The 26,557-nt window shown below is 43.4% G+C and overlaps 3 protein-coding genes and 2 long non-coding RNA genes across 11 annotated transcripts; 2 read left to right on the forward strand and 3 right to left on the reverse strand.

Moving 5' to 3' along the window:
- Positions 1–1,989: 1,989 nt before the first annotated feature.
- LOC147981172 (uncharacterized) lies at positions 1,990–4,151 on the reverse strand. Its single transcript, XM_087513867.1, has 2 exons — positions 2,515–4,151; positions 1,990–2,436 (listed from the first exon to the last, which is right to left on the reverse strand). The coding sequence occupies exons 1-2, from the start codon at positions 2,674–2,676 to the stop codon at positions 2,128–2,130; spliced, it is 471 nt and encodes a 156-aa protein (XP_087369993.1). The 5' UTR covers positions 2,677–4,151; the 3' UTR covers positions 1,990–2,127.
- A 524-nt stretch (positions 4,152–4,675) lies between these two features.
- On the reverse strand, positions 4,676–13,099 carry LOC125545816 (uncharacterized). 7 transcript variants are annotated; one of them, XR_007300273.2, is made up of 4 exons: positions 12,805–13,099; positions 12,657–12,718; positions 11,573–12,400; positions 4,676–5,748 (listed from the first exon to the last, which is right to left on the reverse strand). It is a non-coding gene; the product is annotated as an uncharacterized LOC125545816 (long non-coding RNA). The 7 variants fall into 7 exon arrangements; XR_007300271.2 differs by having other exon boundaries at positions 11,573–12,466; XR_015598890.1 differs by having other exon boundaries at positions 11,573–12,525.
- LOC147981173 (transcription factor BHLH133-like) lies at positions 4,829–6,826 on the forward strand. Its single transcript, XM_087513869.1, has 5 exons — positions 4,829–5,170; positions 5,267–5,461; positions 5,548–5,613; positions 5,695–5,760; positions 6,415–6,826. Exons 1-5 carry the CDS (start codon positions 4,829–4,831, stop codon positions 6,508–6,510), a joined length of 765 nt encoding a protein of 254 aa, XP_087369995.1. The 3' UTR covers positions 6,511–6,826.
- On the forward strand, positions 9,028–10,858 carry LOC147981174 (uncharacterized). The gene is made up of 3 exons (XR_015598893.1): positions 9,028–9,160; positions 9,471–9,569; positions 10,519–10,858. It is a non-coding gene; the product is annotated as an uncharacterized LOC147981174 (long non-coding RNA).
- A 1,407-nt stretch (positions 13,100–14,506) lies between the features above and the next one.
- On the reverse strand, positions 14,507–15,974 carry LOC125549044 (uncharacterized). Its single transcript, XM_048712542.2, has 3 exons — positions 15,819–15,974; positions 15,627–15,698; positions 14,507–15,242 (listed from the first exon to the last, which is right to left on the reverse strand). The coding sequence occupies exons 2-3, from the start codon at positions 15,684–15,686 to the stop codon at positions 14,787–14,789; spliced, it is 516 nt and encodes a 171-aa protein (XP_048568499.1). The 5' UTR covers positions 15,687–15,698; positions 15,819–15,974; the 3' UTR covers positions 14,507–14,786.
- Between the last annotated feature and the right edge of the window lie 10,583 nt (positions 15,975–26,557).

Below are 26,557 nucleotides of genomic sequence, written 5' to 3' on the forward strand. Positions count from 1 at the left end.
TGGAAATATGCCCTAGAGGCAATAATAAAAGTATTATTATTATATTTCTTTGATCATGATAATTGTCTTTATTCATGCTATAACTGTATTATCCGGAAATCGTAATACACGTGTGAATACATAGACCATAATATGTCCCTAGTAAGCCTCTAGTTGACTAGCTCGTTGATCAACAGATAGTCATGGTTTCCTGGCTATGGACATTGGATGTCATTGATAACGGGATCACATCATTAGGAGAATGATGTGATGGACAAGACCTAATCCTAAGCATAGCACAAGATCGTGTAGTTCGTTTGCTAGAGCTTTTCCAATGTCAAGTATCTTTTCCTTTGACCATGAGATCGTGTAACTCCCGGATACTGTAAGAGTGCTTTGGGTGTATCAAACGTCACAACGTAACTGGGTGACTATAAAGGTGCACTACAGGTATTTCCGAAAGTGTCTGTTGGGTTGACACGGATCGAGACTGGGATTTGTCACTCCATATAACGGAGAGGTATCACTGGGCCCACTCGGTAATGCATCATCATTATGAGCTCAAGGTGACCAAGTGGTTGATCACGGGATCATGCATTACGGTACGAGTAAAGTGACTTGCCGGTAACGAGACTGAACAAGGTATTGGGATACCAACGATCGAGTCTCGGGCAAGTAACATACCGATTGACAAAGGGAATTGTATACGGGGTTGATTAAATCCTCGACATCGTGGTTCATCCGATGAGATCATCGTGGAGCATGTGGGAGCCAACATGGGTATCCAGATCCCGCTGTTGGTTATTGACCGGAGAGTCGTCTCGGTCATGTCTGCTTGTCTCCCGAACCCGTAGGGTCTACACACTTAAGGTTCGGTGACGCTAGGGTTGTGAAGATATGTATATGCAGTAACCCGAATGTTGTTCGGAGTCCCGGATGAGATCCCGGACGTCACGAGGAGTTCCGGAATGGTCCGGAGGTAAAGAATTATATATAGGAAGTGCTGTTTCGGCCATCAGGACAAGTTTCGGGGTTATCGGTATTGTACCGGGACCACCGAAGGGGTCCCGGGGGCCCACCGGGTGGGGCCACCTGTCCCGGGGGGCAACATGGGCTGTAGGGGGTGCGCCTTGGCCTAGATGGGCCAAGGGCACCAGCCCCAAAAGCCCATGCGCCTAGGGTTCCACTTAAGGGAAGAGTCCCAATGGTGGAAGGCACCTCTAGGTGCCTTGGGGGGAGGGAAACGTCCCCTTGGCTGCCGCACCTAGGAGATTGGATCTCCTAGGCTGGCGCACCACCCCCCCTTGGCCCTCCTATATATAGTGGGGGAGAGGAGGGACTTGACAGACCAGCCCCTGGCGCCTCCCTCTCTCCCCTGTTACATCTCTCTCGTAGTATAGGCGAAGCCCTGCTACTGTGACGCCCTGCATCCACCACCACGCCGTCGTGCTGCTGGATCTTCATCAACCTCTCCTTCCCCCTTGCTGGATCAAGAAAGGAGGAGACGCCATCCATTCCGTACGTGTGTTGAACGCGGAGGTGCCGTCCGTTCGGCGCTTGGTCATCGGTGATTTGGATCACGTCGTGTTTGACTACATCATCACCGTTCATTGAACGCTTCCGCTCGCGATCTACAAAGGTATGTAGATGCATCCGATCACTCGTTGCTAGATGAACTCCTAGATGGATCTTGGTGAAACGAGTAGGAATTTTTTTGTTTTCTGCAACGTTCCCCAACAAATTGTTTGGCTCCGGAATAATTCAATTAGCTTCCACAAAAAGTTCCAGCATTATGATTTACTGCCTAAATTAAATCAGAATAGAAAACAGAAAAATACGCAAGAGAACCCCCGAATGGGCCTAATTGGATGCAGTTGGCCCATTAGTCTAGCCTGCACTTGGCTCTACACTCTGAATTTGGCCCAAGAGCAACCTTTTTTTTGGACAGAAAGGCAGAGCAGAGAGCTACATTTCATTGATCAAAAGTTTCTGAATTCCTAATTTCTTCTCTTTTTTCCAACATATTTAAATGTTGGTCACTTCTTCTCTTTTTGTTTCAACATTTAAACAACCTTTAAACAACTTTAACCAACATTTAAACTAGGTGGATTTCTCAAACAATTTCAAGATTACAAATTCCTCCATAATTCATGCCTTTCCATACATTTTCAACATTACAACCAGTGCGATTACCATACCTACAAATGCCCAAAAGTATTTGCAAATGGGTATTGGTAGTGCTTGATCTTCAAGCTTCCTAACCTTCTTCTTCAACATCCTAAGCTCAACAGCTAGCTCTCTGTCAGTGCGTGCTTCGCCCTCCATCCCTTCTTTCGGAGCTCGTGGTGTGGCCACTGCCGTTCGTGGCAGCATGCGCAACCATTCTTCATGCTCTTCTTGCAGTTCATTCATCAGAGTCTTGGCCAGAGCATCGACCCAAAGAAAGAAGCATGTCACCTGCATGAACACCAAACAGATCAACCCATTGCTCAAAGATCCCGACCACGAAAATGGTGCAATTGCCCCGATTCTTACCCTATTCTCGCTGCACACGTAGAATGGACGATTCTGGTTCCTCGGTGTCTGAGAAACCCTCCGATCAACGCCCGCCCGGCACCGCGGACAGACGAAGACAGGCATGTCCACACGCGCCCGGCTCTGCATCCGCGAGGTGGCGCGGGAGCTTGAGGAAGACATGGAGCTCGGAGCCGAAGGGATCTCAACGCCGCCGCGCCCTCCACTGCTAGCTTCCCACCGCCGCGCCCTCCACAGCTAGCTTCCCGCCGCCGTGCTCTCTCTCTCGCCGTGGTCACTGCCGTGCTCTCTGTCGCCGTGGTCACCGCCGCTGTCGCCCGCTTATATAGCACACCTGCCAACGGCTCTCTGCTCAACGGCTCTCTGCTGGGTCCCACAAGCCACGCGTGCAACGGTCTGAATAAAATTGGCCGTTTCTGTCGCCTGGTCCCACCTGTAAGGGCCGGGTCAAAAGGTTAACCTGACGGAGACGGCAGAGTTCACGAAACGAGTCGGTGCGCACGGACTAGGGGCAAAACTGAGCACAATTCGCATCTGAGGGCAAAACTGAGCACATGGACACCACTGAGGGCAAAAGGATAATTAACCCTTGAAATTTAATACTCCCTGTCTCCCTCCCTTATAAATATAGGATGTTTGGGATATTTTAATATGGATTACATTAGGACTGAAATGAGTGGACAGACACACTAAAACATGTCTATGCACATCCGAATGGCAAAAAGTTAAGAGCATCTTATATGAGTGGACAGACACACTAAAACATGTCTATGTACATCTGAATCGCCAAAAAGTCAAGAGCATCGTATATTTGTGAACAAAGGGATTAGTTGTTTTCCTTTTCTCAAATTAGCAAGTCGAAATGATATTAACTCTTAGCTAGGGTCATACTTAAAGTTGAATTAATACAGTTAAATTATACTAGTACACACAAAAATGTATGACTTCAGTGTTATTTGCATAGCTTGCTCGCATTACGTGCTGCATCTTATACTAAGGCGAAGCAAGTTGGCAATTGCATTATTATTAGCTTCTCCGGTACTGTTTTCCAGTTCCATATGCAGCAGTTTATGATCTCTTTTCCACTATGCAACCTTCTGAGATAGGTATTGCACGGATCTCCGGTACTGTTATTCATAATTGGTTGAAATTATTCACAGTTAGTTTAATAAATGATTGTATTTGGTATATTCCGTGTGATCCTTTCAATGGGTACTACCAAACTGGAGATTGTATGTTGTGAAGGCAATAATGAACTTGGCCCATTTGGAGGTGCATATTCAAAGCAATCTCTTCTGATTTCTGAATCTAGTTGCCAATCATTCTGCATCTTAATTAATACCAGCTGGAATGCTGACCCTTGCACAAAACGCGTTTATCATACTTGATAGTTGATACGAATTTAAGCACGTCTTGAGCTGTCCTAATACTCGAAATAAGGGACTTCATTACTTCATCCAAACTATTTAATATAGCATTCTCATTAAAAAAAATGTGCTCCTACGTTTTTTGGGTTGGTTTCAGCAGCGGCAACTGGCAAGGTTGCCATGTAAAAGTGCAAGCACAGGTGACAGTTGAAGTACTCGCAAAATGTGGATCACAGATAGCCTTCACGCAACAGTATATCACATGATGTAACAAATTTCCCTTGCATATTGAATCAACTGTTGCAAAGTTTTATTCTCACAAAGAGAAATAAGAAGTTGCAAACTAAGTTGATATTATCTTAATCTACTCTATTCCATTTATGATCTGCGAGCACTTCTCCTCCATGACTATGTCCACTCCAAATTTTCTTACTCCTGGCCACCCCCTAATCATTTATTAGATATTTTTTGTTTTTGACTAATATCATCTTGTGGAATTTTGCAACTTTATAACTGATCATATGAATCACTTGGTGGCAATTATTGTTGCCATTCTCTCGTATTAAACCATGAGCTTATGGTATTATTGTTCTCTTGGCATTCCCTGGAGGCATCAGTATGACATTATTGCCTCTTTAGATTGCTCAATGGGCAGACGATTCCCAACACAATCTTTCTAGTTTTTGATGTTGAAGATCCTGAGGGTATGGGTCATTGCTCGAAGAAATAAACTAGTACCCTGCCTAGTTGTCATTCTGCTCTAGTTAAGAGTAGGGTGTAACCTCAGTCAAATATATATCTGAAAAGATTCTCTGGGAACGTAGTATAAATGTACATGTCCCTACCTGCTCTGTACTCACAAGACAACATTACCACAGTCCTTGCACTAGATTTTAGAAGTTTTAGAAATTGCAGTAGAAGGTTCCGATCGACATTAGCCCAACAGAATGGAGGCGAAGTGCGCAGCTATCTGGAGCTCTGTCGATGGGAGGAGCGAGGAGTCTGAGATGATTGCTCACCTGCAGTCCATGTTCTGGAGCAACAGTGATGCTGCTGTCAACCTGTGCTCTCCAAACACCAGTGACAATTCTTGTGTTACAGCTAGCACAGTGCATAGTAATTTGTTCCTTCCTCTTGACATGGAGAGCCATGCCACAACGCCAATGGTGAACACTGGCATGGACCTATGCTTTGATCACCGGCATCAGACCGTTACTGGTCACAAGAGGACATCCCATATGGATGAGCAGATCAAGAGAACTAGCAAGAAATCCCGGACTGTTCCCTCGGTAAGGCTACGATATTGTGAATGCGAAGTTGTGCATCCTCTCTTGAAATAAATCCTTCGACTGTTCTAACATTCTGATTGATGCAATTGTTTGCAGGTATCAGATGCTCCGTGTTTAAGCCTAGCTGATAACGAGACCAATGGTGACACTGTCAATCAGAGCTCTTCGTCCTGCTGCAGCTCGGAAGAAGATTTGATTGACGCATCTGAGGAATCCTTTGTTCCGAACCAGGGTGACAATTCAAGAGGTTGCAAGCGGCCTTCGAAGAATTTGCAGTCTCTTTGTGCAAAGGTTAGGACACGGTTATGTTACTCTTGTTCTGATCGTGGAATATGAATATTTCTGTTCTCTGACGGTATTTGTGATGCTTCTTACAGAGGAGAAGAGAGAGGATCAACGAGAAATTGAGAGAACTGCAGAACCTGATTCCCAATGGAACCAAAGTAAGCTCTCACTTATTGGTTAGTGATTCACTTACTGAATATGGAGAGTCCATCTAACACAGCAATTTTATGCGTTTCCAGGTTGACATTAGCACAACGTTGGAGGAAGCAGTCCAGTATGTCAAGTTTCTGCAGCTGCAAATAAAGGTAGTAAGTACTTGTTTATGTTCCAGTTAAGCCATTCGCCATTCCTGAAAAAATGTACTTCCCCTGTAAAGAAATATAAGAGCGTTTAGAACACTAAAGTAGTGTTCTAAACACTCATATATTTCTTTACGGAGGGAGTAACACAGAATTCATCGAACCGTTACAACAAAAGTTTGCATGGACAATTCAGAATGTTTGTGCAGGTGCCACACTACCACCGTACTTCCAAAATTCAACATACTCCCTCCGTTCCTAAATATAAGTCTTTTTAGAGATTCCAATATGGACTACGTACGGAGAAAAATGAGTGAATCAACACTCTAAAGTATGTCTATATACATACAGCCGTATGTAGTTCATATTGAATCTCTAGAAAGACTTATATTTAGAAACGGAGGGAGTATATAACACGTTGGGAGGTTGTTTGGATGTGGGGATATGTTCTTTGGAGCTTCAGATTTGAACAGAATACCAAAACGATCCATAGAACCCCCCCCCCCCCCCCCCCCAGTTAATATAAAAGGATTTCAATTTGGCAAAACGGGGGAAATTGCTTAATCCTCTGTGCTTTTTTCTATTTGATTTGAAAAGGAGGATACAAGAAATTTATTTCAAACATGGAGTATTATTCTGATATTCCCTTGTTCTGAACAGGTCTTGAGCTCTGACGAGACATGGATGTACGCACCTCTCGCCTACAATGGTATGGACATCAGCCTGAGTCTGAGAATTACCACAGCCCAAGAATGAACTGGTCATAATCCGAAGCCTTGTTGCTGTCAAGTCAAATTCAGTACATGGTGCATTTGTTCAAGATCTTAACCCTGACTTTGAATTGTTCATTTGCTTCTTGTGACTTAGAGGGAGGTGTTGCCTTGCCAGATACAGTAAGTAAATATTGTACGTATCAAATAAGTTGGAGCATGCCATATGTAGTAAGGAAACAATGTATCAAATAAGTCTGATTAATGATGATGACATTTCTTGGCTCAGTGATTTTCTTATCATCGAAGCAAAAACTTTCAAGTCTGATTAATTATAAACATTAAAATAAGTTATGCATTGCCAGTTTTTGGCATATAAGAATAGATCCTGAAAACAAATAAATAATTAAAATCTACAAAGTACTTTGACAAAGAGAGATTTAGCACCTTGTGGCTCTCATGTTCCATTAGGTAGCTCTGGTAGGGATGTAAACCGAGTCCTGCTTATCGGTCTAACAGTTCAATAAAGTATTTTTTCCGGGAAAAATGAACTATCAAGCTCACCATTTATTGCGCCATTTACATCCCTAAGCTCTGGCATATGATAGTAATTTGGTTTGTGCTGCTCAAAAGCTTTATCTTGGATAGGAAAGATATTGTTCAAAGCCAGAAAGTGCAACTTGGCAATGCCAAGTGCTTGTAGCACTACAGTAGTGGATCATGAGTTGCCATTTTGTATGCCGCAAAATAGGTTGCCAAAGTTGCATCAATAATAGATTGATGAGTACGTGATCCATATGCTCATGGGTTTTTGCTAGAACTGGTGTAATTAACAAGTAATATAGGCATTAATGAAGAATCCTCTATTTCACTAATCACTAATTTCAGTGTGCATACATGTAGCTTTCACAATAGCTAACAAGATATCTTCTGCTTTACTTGGTGCCCTAAGCTTTATCTAATTGTGATTGAGGTGTCCAACTATTGTGGTTCTTGAGTTGAGCGGCATCTGGCAGGCATTTAACACTGTTGAATATATGTATAGGCGATCATCGCCTGCATGTATGGTTAGGATCTTTTAAGGAGTCTGTTAGAGATGCTCTTACACCGGTAACATAACATGACCCTAGCCTATGTTACTATCTTCATAGTTATAATAACAAAAGTGTGATATCATGCAAAGCTTCATTGTTAAGTAGGTTATAGACTCATATTGTATTGAAATATGTTATGTTATAGTAACTAGCTAAGTTATTCAAATTACCTCTCTCCTCATTAACTCATTGTCACATAGGTAAATTTTCTGATTTGACTATATATTACTGTTGAAGTTACTCTCACGGTGACGAATCTCAGAACACTGCCACCAGTAGCATCTGTTGCGGCCGGACTGCAAAATTCAGGCGCAACACGCACACCCACCTAACCTATGCCAAAGACTCTTCTGAATCTGAAAATATATAACAAAATAAATGGACATAGCCCACATCGAACATTTTAGGAAATCCAAGTTAGATTTCAGAATTGTGCTAAATTTCTGTTCCTCGAATTGCGACTTTGTATTTCCTGAAAAGTTGGATTCTGTTCCTCGAATTGTAAATCATGGCTGATGGTGTCGATGCTTCTTACAGCAGTTCACATTTCCTCTCTCACAAAGCGTTTTCCTTCTCTCGGGCGTTGACTAATGAACAAGCTCATCCATCTCACAATTCGAGGAACAGAAAATTACAAATTCAGTCGTACCTCATTAAAATTAACCACTGGCTATAGTTATATTATGATTTGTCTTTTGCTCATGTGGTTTCGAGCCATCCGTTCAGTTGAATTTACAATATATAATGTTGTAACATGATAGACAAATACTTTGGCTATGCATATAAATTTCTATTATTAAGAAATAAAAGAACTGTATAAAAAAGACATGCATTGGAGCATGATCAAACATGAGGTGTCATCAACATATGAGAAATGAAGATGACACTTCAAATGAAGATTTAAAGAAATTGAGGCCATTAGAATAACGCATGAAGACATGGACGAAATATATAAGATGACATTTTATAATTTTGTCCATATACTAAGAAGACTAGTCCCATAAGGGTTCGATTTTTCTGGTTTTTTCAGAATTTTTTTTACCCCTGCAAATTGAGCGACACGTATGCACGGTGGCTTTCGTGAAGTGGTTGATCTCTTCTCTCTTGGACTATACCTGTAGAGGTGCATGGGCTTATCTTGTCTCATGTGAAAAGATGGTTTGACCGCATGGGCTGATTTTGTCTCATGTGAAAAAGAAATATTAGCTGCATGGCCTGTTGTATGGGCTGGTATACGTGTGCTGCTGCATGGCTGATGCATGCAAGCATGTGTCCACCTTTGCATGTTTGTAGTTCCAGGTTTGCACACGTTTGTGTTCTGGGTCCTTCTTTGCTTGCCTATAAGTAGCTCCTTGTTGTGTTCTTCTCTCATGTGTACTTTTTGGTCTCCATCTCTCCTCCTAATGTTGCCCTCGAGCCTCCACCCGAGATCCCACGGCGTGCTAGGTTGCCGCTCCGGCTCGCTGGCTGGGAGGTGCGCGCAGGCTACACCATGGATTGGGAGAGCCGCGTGCCATCCTCTCCTCATGGATCCTCCTCGGCTCCGGCTCCGACCCTGGCCTCCAAGGCGGATACACGGTGGTGGCCTCCCTGTGGTCCAAGGTGGCATGCCTGCAGCTGACTCTGGATAGCTTCCTACCCTGTTGCGCTCCATCCTAATCGACTCCCCTCGGTCTTCCCTAGCTTCGACCCTGGCAGCAGGTCCCCTCCACCTGCCCCACGGCCGTGGTTCCTGCCTCGCTACTTCAGTTTCAAGTTGCTCCTTGCGAAAGTACACATCGCATCTGCATTTCCTCTCCTCTGGTCTGCGTGGTTTCCTTAAACAAGTAGATGAGTTATTAGTACTACAATTTCATCGGATCTAAAGTTGGGTGCATATGCTACAAATTCATAATCTAAGAAGAATGTTCAGGTGTTGCGTGCAGGTCTGTGGTGAGGACACAAATTTGGGGGTCCAGCTCCTTGCGTGAATGTGCAAGGAATTTAGAACCTGCATCTTTAATATAACATGGTATATTTATTCTTAATCTCTTCATTACGTTGTGTTCCATTTTCTTGATGGAAGTAATTCTGGTTTAATTTCACATGATGTTTAAACAAATAAACACATGATCTGCTGAATAGCTGACATACATAGGAAGTACTACATCATTCTCAGGTATTTATTGTTCCTTTTGTGATAGTTTTCTCTCTCCTAAAAGTAAAATGAATCATTTTTAATCCTTTGATCAAGGTTGCCCAAAGTAGGGCGCTCAGCCATTGAGGCATTATCAATTTCTTTAAGAAGCTTCGCAAAATCTGCTCTTATACTAAAAAGATCTAATGTAGGTTTGTTAGCCTTATATATAGGGTACTATATACTGAACACGTGATATTAAATATACAGTACATTGCACTGTGAAGTGAGTATGTATATATTATCCACACAGCTAGCTTCTTTCGGGACTCAATTACAAATCCCATGTCAGACGTTTTAGAACCTACAAGCGAGGAATGCTCCAGATGCAGGATTCCAAACAGACTGCGAAAATCATAGCGATATATGCTAGGACCTGATGGCAAACGCATATACATAAAGGATGACGAATACCCACCTACAGTTTTTGATCCCATGTCAGACGGCAACTTTGATGTGAAAATAAATTGGAGTATGTGTTTAGGAGTACCGAAAGAAATCCCAGTGGAATTTATGTGTTTAGGAGTACCAAAAGAAATGACAGTGGAATTTTCTTTCATGAAAAATAAGAACGAAAATCTGTACTGATAGCTGCTTAGAGTTATGAAGATCATTCTTTCATGCAAAGTGCCTCCACTTTGTAAACATCAACCTATGTGTATTGATTTACACATAACATCGATTTTTTTTATCTGATCAAACATGTACCCCTTCTGTAATGCTTATTATTCTATGAACACATCCAAGTTAATGATAGCATTAACTTTATTTTTGTTTCCTGCAGCTTACTGAAGCTGAACCTGAGCTGCTGCTTAATTACTGAACCTGATGAAAACGAAGCCACTCAGACAGAGCTGCAGTGTTGTGGCTATTTGAGATTCATGGGGTTAAGGAGGATATGTGAGAAGGAGAAGGATTCGGAGCTATGAGTAGAAACTAGCAACACTCAACTGTAGCAAACTATGTAAGACTGAATCTTCTGATGATGATTAGCTCTTTTGGTGTTTGGCTGTGATGACTACTATATTACACATATGAAGCCTTAAAAAAGTGGAAAAGATTGTACACCTACTAGGGTTTGATCTTTTCTTAGCCAATGAAAATAGCCTTTTGTGTTTCCAAAACTATTCCTATTCTAGAAAGCCCTTTCAGAACTACAACTGTAGTAAAACAAAAATTGATCTTTGGCTGTAACTATTACCGCTAGGATCTTCTTATATTGCATAACCTACACTCATGCATGTCGACATAAAAAGAGCATAAGCTCTAACCAAATTTGATCGATTCTAAAATAGTTTGCTAAGCTGAGAACTTATTTACTTGATTTTTTCTGTTTGTTGTTGTTGTAAACTAATAAATAATAATTGTTTAACAGTCATCAGATCGTTTGCATATGCGGCGAGGAGTTAGTGTTTCACCACTGCTCTATTCTAATGAAAGCTGAGATGCGATCTGTTTTAGTATTAGTTTCACATGATGCACCCATTTCTGTCTGTTCCTTTCAGTGATAAGAATTTTGAACTACAAACTGGATACAAAATGACACCGAGTGATGTAGAATTATCCACTATTTCTATTTGGATAAGTTTAGAGGTGGAAATGTTTATATTCTATTAAAGGTTTTTCGCTGGAACATTTCTGTTATCAAGAGATGAGCCCTAACAGGTTCATTCTTTAAATACCTGGATGATTATTCCGCATAAACAAAGTCACATTGTCATTTTAACACAAGAAGCAAGTATCGTTCCATAATAGAAGTAGCTACTGTTTGCACTGAGTAGCAAATTCATAGTTATTGGCCATCAAGAAAAGCAAACACCCATGCCGATGAGATATACCTGTTCCATATGTCCATGTGGAAGTAGTAAACTCTTTCACCTTGGCGAAGCACCAACGGCCCAGCGCAAGCATGCCATATAGCTCCTTGTATAATGCATCACTAGAACTCCCTGCACAAAGGATTCATCATGTGAACCAGGCATACAATTCAAGGGACCATTCACCTTAACTTGTAGCAGATTTTAACTGTTGATCATGATTTAATTTAACCAGTATTACTGTCTAAACTTGTATTGGATGCAGGGATCTACCACTTACCTGACGTGGTAGCACCAATGTACAATATAACCATAAGATTTTCATTTCTCGAATACAGGAGCTGCACCTCTTTGTTCCATTTCATCAACGAAACAAGAGTACTATATCAGTTAAGAGGCCACGGTGCACATAACCAAGAGGAATTGAGGGGTGGAAATGTATCAGTCAGGCTATCAAAATTAGAAATTACATATCAGGCACAACAAATGCACCAGTTCATCAACCTAGACAGCAATATTAATAAAAGCTGCCTTTTACTAGAAAATAATGCCGGGTCGCCCTGAATTATAAGAATTTAATCACTATTTTTCCTATTAAAAAAGAGTCAAGTGCCCAAGTCCACTTATCTGATTCATAAGCATCCACCCAGGAACTGAGTATTCTAGAAAAAACAATTGCTCGCCAGGGATTCAGGAAAGCTCAACACAGGCAGAAGAAGCCGAGGAAACGCACGGCCACCAGAACATTAAGGGAAGCAAAGGAACCGAAGCCGAGGCACCCAAAGCACCTGAATTAGACATCTTCGCCGGCCATCCCAAACACGGCCAGAATTCAGGAGCAAGGCCAATCTGCTCACCCCATCAGCAGCTCCACCGATGTTGGCCCACAGCACCACGAGAACATGAGTGAGATGGCTAGAATCGTACGTGTCAGAGGAGGCGAGGCGGGAGATGTATTCAATCAATTGTACTAGCTATCAACATCAATGAACAAATCAAAGGCACACCTGTAAATTCTGTCCCAAGAAAGAAATCGACAGAATTGGAACAAATTCAGGCATCTGAGTTGAGCAACTACTGAACCGAATCGAGAAGGATTTTATACCTTGAAGGCGTTGGCTTCAGCCTCGCACAGAGCCCTCTTCAGCTGGCCGCTCCGGTACCTCTCTGCAAGCGCAACCATAACAGCAGCGCATCAGCTCGATTCGATCCGGTCTTCCACCGCCGGCGGGACCCACTGTGGTTTCTCTCACCTTGGACGCGACGGCAGAGGGAGAGGACGCCTGGATACCGGCGGTGCCCGCGAGCGCGGCCGCCACGTCCGCGACGACGGCGGTGGCGGTGGCGGCACAATCGTACAGGAACTCCATCTCCTCCTCCTCCCACGGCAGTGTTCCCGCGTCGAGGTGAGGGGGGTGGCGCCGTCGGGAGGAGCTCGCGTAGGCAGGCCGGAGGTGGCCGGCGGTCGGCGGAAGATGGTGGTAGTCTTTCGCGGTGTGTTGTTTAGCTTAGCGCAGCAGGGGGGTGGACAGGTGGTGCGCAGAACGGGGTAGGTGAGTGAACAGGTGGTGTGTTGGTGACTTGCTGCTCCTAATTTATTTTATTTCTCTTCGTTTTTTTCTCTAGATAGTAGAACTGAAGGCAAAACACAATTGGTGCTGAAATTATTTGTGTAGCTGTGCCATCCTATATCTTCACAAATGGAATTTCAAGGCTGTGATTATAATGCTACTACTGATATGGGGTGGCAGAGTATGGTTTTATGAAGATATACCTTTGTCAACAAATATGTTGTTGCATTTATGGAGATCTTCGCATGACAGCACCAATGTCCAAAATATGTGATACTAACAAGATGGATAAATGCAAGAAATTCTCTAGATACTAATAGAAGTATTTTACTATTCAGATATAATATGTTGTACATGTACTCTATTCTCAGTTAATAATTCAGTTGTGTTTTTTTGCATAATGTTGACAGTATATTCTATGTTGGCTGGAATATGCAAGGTAGTGTGAATGATAACAGGGGGTGCAATTCTACCGACTCCAATAATTTTTTCCATTCAGCGTCATGTCTTCTCTGTAGCAACATGAATTTGTCTCTTGCGGATTTAGTTTTCCAGAACATCTATGCCAAGTTAGTGTGCTTAAAGTGTTGACGACTTCCAACCCGTGTGTTAATTCAGTGATCACGGTGGGAGCAACATAAGTTGGGTAGTGCACAATTATTCTCTCGGCAACTACAAAGATACACACATGTAAAACATACAACAAATTCTCAAAAACTTCACACCAACAGGGCCTTGTATAAACTACTTTGCCATTAATCAAATTTTGAGATGACTTATCAAATATTAAAAAAACTAAATAGCTTATCACTCTTTGTGGCGCGGCGTGCCGCCGCGCACTACCCGCTAGTATGTCTATAGGCACCTCACTTTCAGGTCAATTGTATTGTTGGAATAAAGATAGTAGACAGATTTTTAGAGTCCATAATCTGGGAGGGAACTGGCATAGGGATGTATTCTCTCCCCTATGTCCCTCCTTAAAAATCCGTCATTTCTCAAAGATTCAAACAGATTTGTTGTAAAACCCCTAGTCTGAATGTCATTTCTCAAAGCGAAGGTTTTATGGATATCAATAACAGTATATGGCCTTTCTGAATGCTCTGTGAATATATAACTGGGCAGATAATGTGCCTGGTGGCACTCGTACATGGCAGTACATTCAACCAGCACATGTGTGGGCCGTTTTGCCATGGGAAATACTTGTACTCCTACTTGATACTGACGATTCAACAAAAAGGTACTCCCTCCGTCCCATAATAGACGTTTTAGCTTGCAAAAAAGTCTTGAGACGGAGGGAGTACCTCCCAACAGACTCATTCAACATATCTGATGTAAATAAACTCCATAGGAGTTGAAACTACCCAGAGCAAACTTCACATGGGTGTGCAAGGAAAACACCACTTGGTAAGCAAAATGGCAGTTTTAGTACAATCACTTAGTACGATCACTTACTACATTTTAGTACGATTGCTTACATTACAATAATTTAGTACGATTGCTTACAGTACAATAATTTACATATGACTTAGCATTCCTGATACAACGGGTCCTTTCCTAAGAGCAGCTTTTGATCTTCTCCGGAAGTTCTCTACCTTAGTCAATGAGCCACTTCACTACAGACCTTAGTCAACGAGCCACTTTTTCGATACCGAGAATAGCCACATTCATAATCTCATCCATGATACTTTGCCCAGGAGTAGCTTAAGACTATGAGAGAATGAACTCATACATCTGACAGCAAGCAGCCAGCCCCTAACAAGCTTGGGTATGGCACCATTTGCTTCTTCCAACTGCTCCATCAGGCGCTCGGTTTCTTCCTCGAGCCGTTTCAGCTTGTCGTAACTGTAGTCCCTGATCACCACATTGGCCGCAGTTTCTAAGTACTCAATGGCTTTAAGAGCAGCTGTGTCCTCTGCCACTTCATCGTCCGTGGAATATGTTCCGGATATCGACATATGGGCGGGGGCTCCTTTGATTGTAGAGGCGTCGAAAAGCACGGTGACGCAGATCTTGTTATCGTCGCATATCTCGCGACGGTATTCGGCCTCTGGGATTCCCAGCTCTGCTAGCACGATGTCAAGTATGGCTCTCAAGGGAATTCTGATGATCGTCGGAGCATCCTGTAATGTTTAGAGCCCAAGATAGTGGTATCAGACTATCAGTGCAGGACTGGAACAAAGAACGACGGCTTACATACTAGACGAGCAGTGGGTACTGGGTAGCATGACACAGAGCAAACTGCAAACATACATCAAGGTAAAGGCGAATATATCTACGCACCATGATTCTTTTGTCCAGGAAAAAAGACATCATCTGGACTGTAGTCGACCTAGAGTGCCGCATGAGGGCATGGTCTTTGTCTAGCCAGAATATGCTACCGAGGGTTGTATTATTTCTCCAAACGTAAACATCAAACTGTATATGCGGCACTCATGCTATCGAGGGTTGTATTATTTCTCCAAACGTAAACTGCTAGCCGTGAAAGCGGTAAATATTGAGCTGACCTGAGCAAGCCCTGGTGCTGAACCCGGTGACCCCATTTCTTCGTTGGTCATGGTCGCCATGGTTCCAAGGTCCTGCAGGAACCGGCAGTCACTCTGTTTCAGAGCTCCCTCGCGGCGCCTAAACAGAGCAAGAATGGGGGGAGCTAGCACACGGCGGATGCGGGCCAGGACCCAAAGCCGAGATCGATTTACCTCGTGTGCTCGACGGGCGAAGGCAGCGGATCTGCTTCTCCCCGCGACGGCGGCGCTGAAGAGCAGAAAGGGGAAACAGAGGCGGATTCGGTCGGTGCTCGGTGGCAGGGGTGGACGCGTGGTGGTTATCTAGCAAACAGCCGGCAAGGAAGGAAATGGGCTTTGCCCTACCATTTGTTCTCCCCTTGGACAACGTTCACCCAGGCCCATTAAGAGCATTACCAGTAGAATCCTAAACCCTCAAATCCTTATAGCAGTTTTAAGGGTTGAGAAGTGCCATTTTTTGACACTTTTAAGGGTTGAAAAACAGGGGCAAACACTAGAACCCTCAAACCCAACCCTTAAACTGTTTTAAGGGTTGGATTTGAGGGTTCTAGTCTTTGCCTCAACCCCAACCTTTAAAACTCTCATTTCATATATCACACATTTCATCACATTTCATCATATGACATATCACAAATTCCATCACATTTGACATAAAACAATAATCATTCTAGTTATTATTACAACACCGAATAAAACAATAATCATTCAAATTATTACAACAATGTTTGAGCAAATTACACTAATTGTTCGAATCAAATAGGACATAGAAAAGTAAAACAAAGATACATCATGGGCCAATGCGCCGCCCATCCAACTGCCAGTGGTGCTCTATTAGATCATCCCGGAGCCGACCATGAGTAGTTGCATTCTCAATCTCACGATGTGCTTGAAGAAAAGCGTGTATGTGTAAGTGCATCTAGTGCCACCCCTAGTTGGTTTTGGAGTATTGACGACAAACCTAGTTGAGGGACTAATGTGTTTGTGAGAATTGCAGGATAACACAGGTAGAAGTCCCTCATTGATTCGGTTTTACTACCAGAGATGACCCCTAAAAATGTATGAAGACATTGAAGACAAAGGTGGTATATGAAGATATTCACATTGAAGACTATGACAAGAGAAGACACGATATGAAGCCTATGGAGCTCGAAGACTTAGATCTTTCGTAGTTCTTTTTCTTTTGTGTTGAGTCATAGGAACCACCGTACTGTTAAGTGGGGTCCAGGAGAACCAGTCAGAATGACTGAAGTGATGCCTAAATCAAAAACCTATGTCTTCGAGTGAAGACTATGAAAGCGAATCTTGTCCAGAGTCGGACAAGTCATCTTTGCTTGTAGCCCAAGTAAAGTTGCCGCGTGAGTTTGAAATCTGACCGTTGGGACACGTGTCAGTTCCTTAGTGACCCAGGGTCATTTCGGACAAATCAGGTCGGGTTGCCAAGTGGCTATAAATAGCCCACCCCCTACAACCATAAACGGTTGGCTGCTCAGATTGAGAGTACGACTTTTGTCGTTTGAGAGCAACCCACCTCGAAGCCTTTGAGAGAGAATTCCTTGTGAGGATAAAAGCCCTAACCACCAGAGCCAGAGAGAATTGGGCATCACTTAAGTCTTCTTGTCTGTGTGATCTGAAGACTTTTTTACATTTGAGGACTGTGCATCCTCCAGCCGGTTAGGCGTCACGTTCTGAGCTTCCAAGAGACATTGTGGATTGCCAGTGAACGAAGTCTGTGAAGGTTTGGGAGTCTACCTTGAAGACTTACCAGAGTGATTGGGCGAGGTCTATGTGACCTTAGCTCAAGGAGAATACGGTGAGGACTGGGTGTCCTGAGCTGCGTGTTCAGGACTGGGTGTCCGGGACTGTGTGTCCTAAGGTTTAAATACCTAGCCGCTCCAACCAGACGTACAGTTGTCACAGCAACTGGAACTGGTCCAACACATCATTGTCTTCAACGAGTCACTAGTTTCATCTTCACTTCCTTTTACTTACTGATTACTCATTGTGAAGTCATTGCATGTCTGTTCTATCTTTTGTCTTCACAACGTGAGTGTATGATCTGTTTGGCTTCATAATATCTTCCTACCTGATCCTTATTACACTACAGCTATTTGTCACTGTGCTTTCACTCTGTTGATACTTGACCATGGCTTGCCTAGTGTAGTCTAACTTCCGCTGCATAGTAATAGGCATATCTCTACTATTTGTCTTCATAACTTTCACGTTTTGAAGACTTTCATAAAAATCGCCTATTCACCCCCCTTCTAGTCGATATAACGCACTTTCAATTGGTATCAGAGCAAGATGCTCCCTTATTCTGTGTGATTCGGTTTAACCACCTGGAGTTTTAGCTATGTCGACTGCAGGGATAATTAAAGTCTCCGCTGCGTGCCCCGTCTTCGATGGAACTGAATATCCCTACTGGAAGAATAAGATGCGTATGCATCTTGAAGCCATTGACGTCGACCTATGGTATGTCGTCGAGAACGGCGTTCCCAAGGCTGGAGAAGGTGTCACTGCTGTTGATGTCAAGAAATTCGTTCAACTGGACTCTACTGCCAAGAATATCATCTGTGGTCATCTGACCAAAGGACGGTATGGCTGTGTGAGTGCCTTGAAGACATCCAAGATGATCTGGGACTGGCTCTCCAAGGTCAATGAAGGCATCTCAACCCAGAGAGATCAGAGAATCAGTGTTCTTCGCAACCTCTTCAACCGCTTCAAGCGAAATGACAATGAGAATGTCCAACACACATTTGACTGACTCACTGACATCATAAATGAGCTTCAAGCCCTCGGCGCCACTGAGATTACCAAACACGAAATCGTCAAGACGCTGCTAAGATCACTTGATAGTTCGTTTGACATCCTGGCCCTGATGATTCAAGAACGTCCTGATTTCAAGACACTCGATCCGTCTGACATACTTGAGAGGCTCAACACACATGAGTTTTCAGCTTTCGGAGAAAAGAGAGATCTACGGTCCAAACTATGGGCGAACTCATGCCTTGAAGGCAAAAGCTGTCTCCTCATCTGAAGAAGAATCTGACAGCAGTTCTGATGACCCTGAAGACATTGGAAGGGAACTTGCTATGCTTGTCAAGAAGTTCCAAAAATTCACCAAGAAGAAAGGCTTCAGAAAGTCTTCCCGATCAAGTTCAAGGAATGATGAAGCTCCTGCTCATGACTACAAGAAGAAAACATGTCACAAGTGCAAGAAACTTGGCCACTTCATCTCTGAGTGTCCACAGTGGGACAATGAGAACAAAAAGAAGAAGAAGAGCAAGGAATATGACTCTGACGACAAGAAGAAGAAGAAGAAGAAGAAATACTCAAAGTCTTCTTCCAAGTCTTTCTCAAAGTCTTCATCACACAAGAAGAGCTCATCTGGCAAGGCACGTGCGTTTGTTGGCAAGGAAATGGATTCAGAGGAGGAGTCTGCTTCTGAGGAGGCGGAGGTGGAGTTTGAGGAGGAATCCGACTCAGGCGTCGCAAGTCTGGCTACAGCATACGTTGCCAAGTCCATCTTCAACACTGAAGACAATGACTTCATCACTGACACCGATGCAAATGACAAGGACTACTCCGCTTCTACCTACTGCTTCATGGCTCGTGGTGCCAAGGTAAACACACACACTACTCACTATCAAATATCTAGTGACGATGACTCTGATTGTGGTTCAAAACCTAGCTACAAAACACTTGCTAAAATTGCAACTGAACAACAGAAAGCTATGAAACATATTCAAAAACTGTTAGACAGAAGCGATGATCTGTTAGGTGCTGAAATGACTCGATCTGAATCCTTAATTGAAGACATAAAAAATCTTCACGTTAAGTATCAGGAACTTGAAAGTTGTCATGAAACTCTCTCAACAACTCATGAAAAGCTTCCCTATGATTATCTTCAAAGGAAGCAAGATCTTGAAAAATTGAGAGCGGTTCATGAAGATCTTCAAACGGAAAACGAGTCACTTCGCGCCAAACAGATCAGTCCCGCTCAGGAAGGATTTGAACCACCATGTCTTAAATGCATTGAGCGTGATAATGCTACTTCTGTTGCTGAATGTTCTACTGCTACTGCTGTTGCAATATCTTCAACTATTGATGCGGTAACTAACCCCTCTGCTGAGGATACCACCGCTATTGCTGATGAGAATGCTAGGTTGAAGACATTGCTTGAAACAGGGATGTACAAAAGTCTTAAAGGACATCAGACGCTATGTGATGTCCTGAAAAAGCAGATTCTGAAGCGAAACCCTAGGAAAGAGGGTGTAGGGTTTGTAAGGAAAATGAATGCAGATGGCTCTTACTGGAAACCTGAGCAGTACCCCAAAACCATGTGGGTTGCTGCAAAGGAACCTTCAGCAGATCCATCCAATCTATCTGGCTTCACTTGTGCTAACCCCATTATCATTGATGAATCCTTTGATGCAAACTATATACTGTTTAAGAATCAAAATGGTGAAGTGTTTGCCAGGTACATTGGTACTAACTGCAGGAATGGATCGCCTATGAAGAAGATCTGGGTTCCGAAAAGGTGTCTGGAGAGTCTTCCTATGAATGTCATCATGACACCTCATGTGAAGAAGACAAACCTCAGACCAAAGGCTTCATACAGACAGAGGACTCACCTGAGTCACACTAACGCAAATGTTTTGCAGGAAAATCATACTCAGGCATATGAATATGAGAGCGGTTCATCAAACCCGCCATGTTCATAAGACCAAAAACTATTCTGCTTATTCTTATGAGTACTATTGTCCGCCTGCAAGACTGTTTGCAAAGGCTTCAAAGCCAAAATTCTCAGATGCTGCACTTAGACTTATTGCTTCTAAGCCACCCTTGAAGATGTGGGTGGTTAAGAAGGCTTAACTCTCTTTTGCAGGGAAAGGTCTCCAGCAGAAAACCAAAATCGTCTGACGCTATTGCTGGGGACCTTAAACATCTTGTAGGGCGCAAGATCAAATGCCTAAATGGTCTTACTATGTACTTCGTACCTGAATCGCTTGCTACTCTCCCTATTAGTCCTAACCTGGATCTAAGCTTTCATAACCCACTGGTTCGTCAAATGTTTTTGCTTCACAATGCTCTTGGTGAAGCCTATCCCCCTAACTGCACTGTAGGGTACGACACCAGCGTCTTCAGAATGGATTATTGACAGTGGGTGTACAGATCATATGACTGGCAAAAGAAGTCTTCTTATGGACTCAACTTTACGTCCATCCGACAAGAGCCACATCACATTTGCTGACACTAGTAAAAGAAAGGTATTGGGTCTAGGTAGAGTTGCAATCTCAATGGATCAACACATGGATAAAGTCATGCTTGTTGAATCCCTTGGCTTCAACTTAATGTCTGTCTCAATGCTTTGCGATTTGAACATGATCGTAATGTTTGGAAAATATCGTTGCCTTGTACTAATGGAATCTGACAAGTCTCTAGTGTTTGAAGGGTATCGAAAAGATGATTTGTACGTGGTAGATTTCTCAGCAGGGCCACAGCTTGCAGTATGTCTTCTAGCAAAGGCTTCAGAATGTTGGCTATGGCATCGGAGGCTTGGACATGCTGGCATGAGGAACCTCCACACCCTTGCGAAGAAGAAGCATGTCATAGGCATCGAGGGCGTCAAGTTCAAGAAAGACCATTTATGCGGTGCCTGTGAAGCAGGGAAGATGACGAGGGCCAAACATCCCTCGAAGACAATCATGACTACTACTCAACCCTTCGAACTGCTTCACATGGATCTTTTCGGTCCCACTCATTACTCAACTCTAACTACTACTGCTTGCCTCTATGGCTTCGTTATTGTTGATGATTATTCTAGATATACTTGGGTGCACATAATCCTTTACAAGACTAAAGTGCAGGATGTCTTCAGACGCTTCGCCAATCGAGCTATGAACAATTTTGGCGCCAAGATAAAGCACATCAGAAGTGACAATGGCACTGAATTCAAGAACACTGGCCTTGATACATATCTTGATACCTTGGGCATCACACATGAATTCTCAGCCCCGTACACCCCACAGCAGAATGGCGTCGTCGAACGCAAGAACAAAACACTAATTGAGATGGCCAGAACGATGCTAGATGAATACAAGACCCCAAGAAAATTCTGGCCCGAAGCCATTGATACTGCATGCCATACAATCAACCGTGTTTATCTTCACAAGCTACTGAACAAGACATCTTATGAGCTCCTTACTGGCAAAAAGCCAAATGTCAGTTACTTCAGAGTATTTGGCGCAAGGTGCTGGATCAAGGACCCACATCACACCTCAAAATTTGCACCAAAAGCACATGAGGGTTTTATGCTTGGATATGGAAAGGATTCGCACTCCTACAGAGTCTTCAATCTCTTTCATTACAAAGTAGTTGAAACAGTGGATGTGCGGTTCGATGAGACCAATGGATAACAAAGAGAGCAGCTGCCAAGTGTGCTAGATGAAGTTCCATCCAGTGAATCAATCAAGCTAATGGGAACTGGAGAAATTATACCTTCTGAAGCTAATCCAGAAGAAGAACTTATCATTTCAGCACCTGATCAACATGAAGACAATGCTCAGCCTGAAGACATTCCTTCCAATAACGACAATGGACAGCCAGAGAAAAGTCTTCGCCCTGTACATCCTCGCGTTGCCAATGAAGTGCAGATTGAAAGAATAATTGATAGAATCAATGCACCTGGTCCACTCACTCGTTCAAGGGCAACTCAGCTAGCAAATTTCTGTGGGCACTTCGCATTCGTCTCAATATCAGAACCCAAGAAAGTTGAAGAAGCCTTCATGGAACCTGAATGGATTCAAGCTATGCAAGAAGAGCTTCAACAGTTTGAGCTGAATAATGTATGGGAACTGGTTAAGCGTCCTGATCCACGGAAGCACAATATAATAGGCACCAAATGGATATACCGCAACAAGCAAGATGAGCATGGTCAAGTTGTCAGAAACAAAGCTCGTCTCGTTGCTCAAGGATATACTCAAGTGGAAGGCATTGACTTCGATGAAACATTTGCTCCTGTGGCTAGGCTTGAAGCCATACACATACTGCTGGCTGGATGTGAAGAGTGCCTTTCTCAATGGCAAGATTGAAGAAGAAGTGTATGTTGCACAACCGCCTGGCTTTGAAAATCCAAAACATCCTGACATGGTATACAAGCTCAACAAGGCACTGTATGGCCTCAAACAAGCCCCTAGGGCCTGGTATGACACACTCAAATACTTCCTGAAGAGCAAAGGCTTCATACCTGGTTCCCTAGATCCCACTCTTTTCATGAAGACATATGATGGTGAACTGTTTGTGTGCCAAATATATGTGGATGATATTATTGAAGGAAATATGCCCTAGAGGCAATAATAAAGTTATTATTTATTTCCTTATTTCATGATAAATGTTTATTATTCATGCTAGAATTGTATTAACCGGAAACATAATACATGTGTGAATACATAGACAAACAGAGTGTCACTAGTATGCCTCTACTTGACTAGCTCGTTAATCAAAGATGGTTATGTTTCCTAACCATGGACAAAGAGTTGTTATTTGATTAATGGGATCACATCATTAGGATAATGATGTGATTGACATGACCCATTCCATTAGCTTAGCACCCGATCGTTTAGTATGTTGCTATTGCTTTCTTCATGACTTATACATGTTCCTATGACTATGAGATTATGCAACTCCCGTTTGCCGGAGGAACACTTTGTGTGCTACCAAACGTCACAACGTAACTGGGTGATTATAAAGGAGCTCTACAGGTGTCTCCAAAGGTACATGTTGGGTTGGCGTATTTCGAGATTATGATTTGTCACTCCGATTGTCGGAGAGGTATCTCTGGGCCCTCTCGGTAATGCACATCACATAAGCCTTGCAAGCATTGCAACTAATGAGTTAGTTGCAAGATGATGTATTACGGAACGAGTAAAGAGACTTGCCGGTAACAAGATTGAACTAGGTATTGAGATACCGACGATCGAATCTCGGGCAAGTAACATACCGATGACAAAGGGAACAACGTATGTTGTTATGCGGTCTGACCGATAAAGATCTTCGTAGAATATGTAGGAGCCAATATGGGCATCCAAGTCCCGCTATTGGTTATTGACCGGAGACGTGTCTCGGTCATGTCTACATTGTTCTCGAACCGTAGGGTCCGCACGCTTAAGGTTTTGATGACAGTTATATTATGAGTTTATGAGTTTTGATGTACCGAAGGAGTTCGGAGTCCCGGATGAGATCGGGGTCATGACGAGGAGTCTCGAAATGGTCGAGACGTAAAGATCGATATATTGGAAGACTATATTCGGACTTCGGAAAGGTTCCGAGTGATTCGGGTATTTTTCGGAGTACCGGAGAGTTACGGGAATTCGCCGGGAGAAGTATTGGGCCTTATTGGGCCATACGGGAAAGAGAGAGGGGCTGCCTAGGGCAGGCCGCGCGCCCCCCCAAGGCCTAGTCCGAATTGGACTAGGGGGAGGGGCTGCACCCCTTCCTTGTTTCCTACTCCTACTACATGGAAGGACTCCTAGTTGGACTAGGAAAGGGGGAATCCTACTCCCGGTGGGAGTAGGACTCCCCTAGGGCGTGCCATAGAGAGGGCCGGCCCTCCCCTCCTCCACTCCTTTATATACGGGGGGCAGGGGGCACCCCATATACACACAAGTTGATCTTCGTGATCGTTCCTTAGCCGTGTGCGGTGCCCCCCTCCACCATATTCCACCTCGGTCATATTATAGCGGTGCTTAGGCGAAGCCCTGCGACGGTAGAACATCAAGATCGTCACCACGCCGTCGTGCTGACGGAACTCCTCCCCGACGCTTTGCTGGATCGGAGCCCGGGGATCGTCATCGAGCTGAACGTGTGCCAAGAACTCGGAGGTGCCGGAGTAACGGTGCTTGGATCGGTCGAACCGTGAAGACGTACGACTACATCAACCACGTTGTGCTAACACTTCCGTTGTCGATCTACAAGGGTACGTAGATCACACTCTCCCCTCTTGTTGCTATACATCACCATGATCTTGCGTGTGCGTAGGAATTTTTTTGAAATTACTATGTTCCCAACAGTGGCATCCGAGCCTAGGTTTTATGTGTTGATGTTATATGCACGAGCAGAACACAAGTGAGTTGTGGGCGATATAAGTCATACTGCTTACCAGCATGTCATACTTTGGTCCGGCGGTATTGTTGGACGAAGCGGTCCGGACCAACATTACGCGTACGCTTACGCGAGACCGGTTCTCCCGACGTGATTTGCACAAAGGTGGCTAGCGGGTGACAGTTTCTCCAACTTTAGTTGAACCAAGTGTGGCTACGCCCGGTCCTTGCGAAGGTTAAAACAGCACCAACTTGACAAACTATCGTTGTGGTTTTGATGCGTAGGTAAGATTGGTTCTTGCTTAAGCCCGTAGCAGCCACGTAAAACTTGCAACAACAAAGTAGAGGACGTCTAACTTGTTTTTGCAGGGCATGTTGTGATGTGATATGGTCAAAACGTGATGAGATATAAGTTGTTGTATGAGATTATCATGTTTTGTTAAAGTTATCGGCAACTGGCAAAAGCCTTATGGTTGTCTCTTTATTGCATAAGATGCAAGCGCCAAATAATTGCTTTACTTTATCGCTATGCGATAGCAATAGTTGCAAGAGCAATTATTGGCGAGACGACCACGTGACGACACATTGATATAGATCAAGATGATGGAGATCATGGTGTCATGCCGGTGACGATATAGATCATGACAGTACTTTGGAGATGAAGATCAAAAAAGCAAGATGATGATGGCCATATCATGTCACATATTTTGATTGCATATGATGTTTATCTTTTATACATCTTATTTTTGCTTAGTTTGACGGTAGCATTTTAAGATGATCTCTCACTAATTATCAAGAAGTGTTCTCCCTGAGTATGCACCGTTGCGAAAGTTCTTCGTGCTGAGACACCACGTGATAATCGGGTGTGATAGGCTCTACGTTCAAATACAACGGGTGCAAAACAGTTGCACACGCGGAATACTCAGGTTATACTTGACGAGCCAAGCATATACAGATATGGCCTCGGAACACGGAGACCGAAAGGTCGAGCGTGAATCATATAGTAGATATGATCAACATAGTGATGTTCACCAATGAAACTGCTCCATCTCACGTGATGATCGGACATGGTTTAGTTGATTTGGATCACGTGATCACTTAGAGGATTAGAGGGATGTCCATCTAAGTGGGAGTTCTTAAGTAATATGATTAATTGAACTTAAATTTATCATGAACTTAGTCCTGGTAGTATTTTGCAAATTATGTTATAGATCAATAGCTCGCGTTGTTGCTTCCCTGTGTTTATTTTGATATGTTCCTAGAGAAAATTGTGTTGAAAGATGTTAGTAGCAATGATGCGGATTGGATCCGTGATCTGAGGTTTATCCTCATTGCTGCACAGAAGAATTATGTCGTTGATGCACCGCTAGGTGACGGACCTATTGCAGGAGCAGATGCAGACATTATAAACGTTTGGCTAGCTCAATATGATGACTACTTGATAGTTTAGTGCACCATGCTTAATGGCTTAAAATCGGGACTTCAAAGACGTTTTGAACATCATGGAGCATATGAGATGTTCCAGGAGTTGAAGTTAATATTTCAAGCAAATACCCGAGTTGAGAGATATGAAAGTCTCCAACAAGTTCTATAGCTAAAAGATGGAGGAGAATCGCTCAACTAGTGAGCATGTGCCCAGATTGTCTGAGTACAACAATCGCTTGAATCAAGTGGGAGTTAATCTTCCAGATAAGATAGTGATTGACAGAATTCTCTAGTCACCATCACCAAGTTAGTAGAACTTTGTGATGAACTATGATATGCAAGGGATAACGGAAATGATTCCCAAGCTCTTCGTAATGCGGAAATTGACGA

The sequence above is a fragment of the Triticum urartu genome, chromosome 3A, assembly GCF_056163025.1.
Source record: "Triticum urartu cultivar PI428250 chromosome 3A, HENAU_Tu73, whole genome shotgun sequence".
NCBI lineage: Eukaryota > Viridiplantae > Streptophyta > Magnoliopsida > Poales > Poaceae > Triticum > Triticum urartu.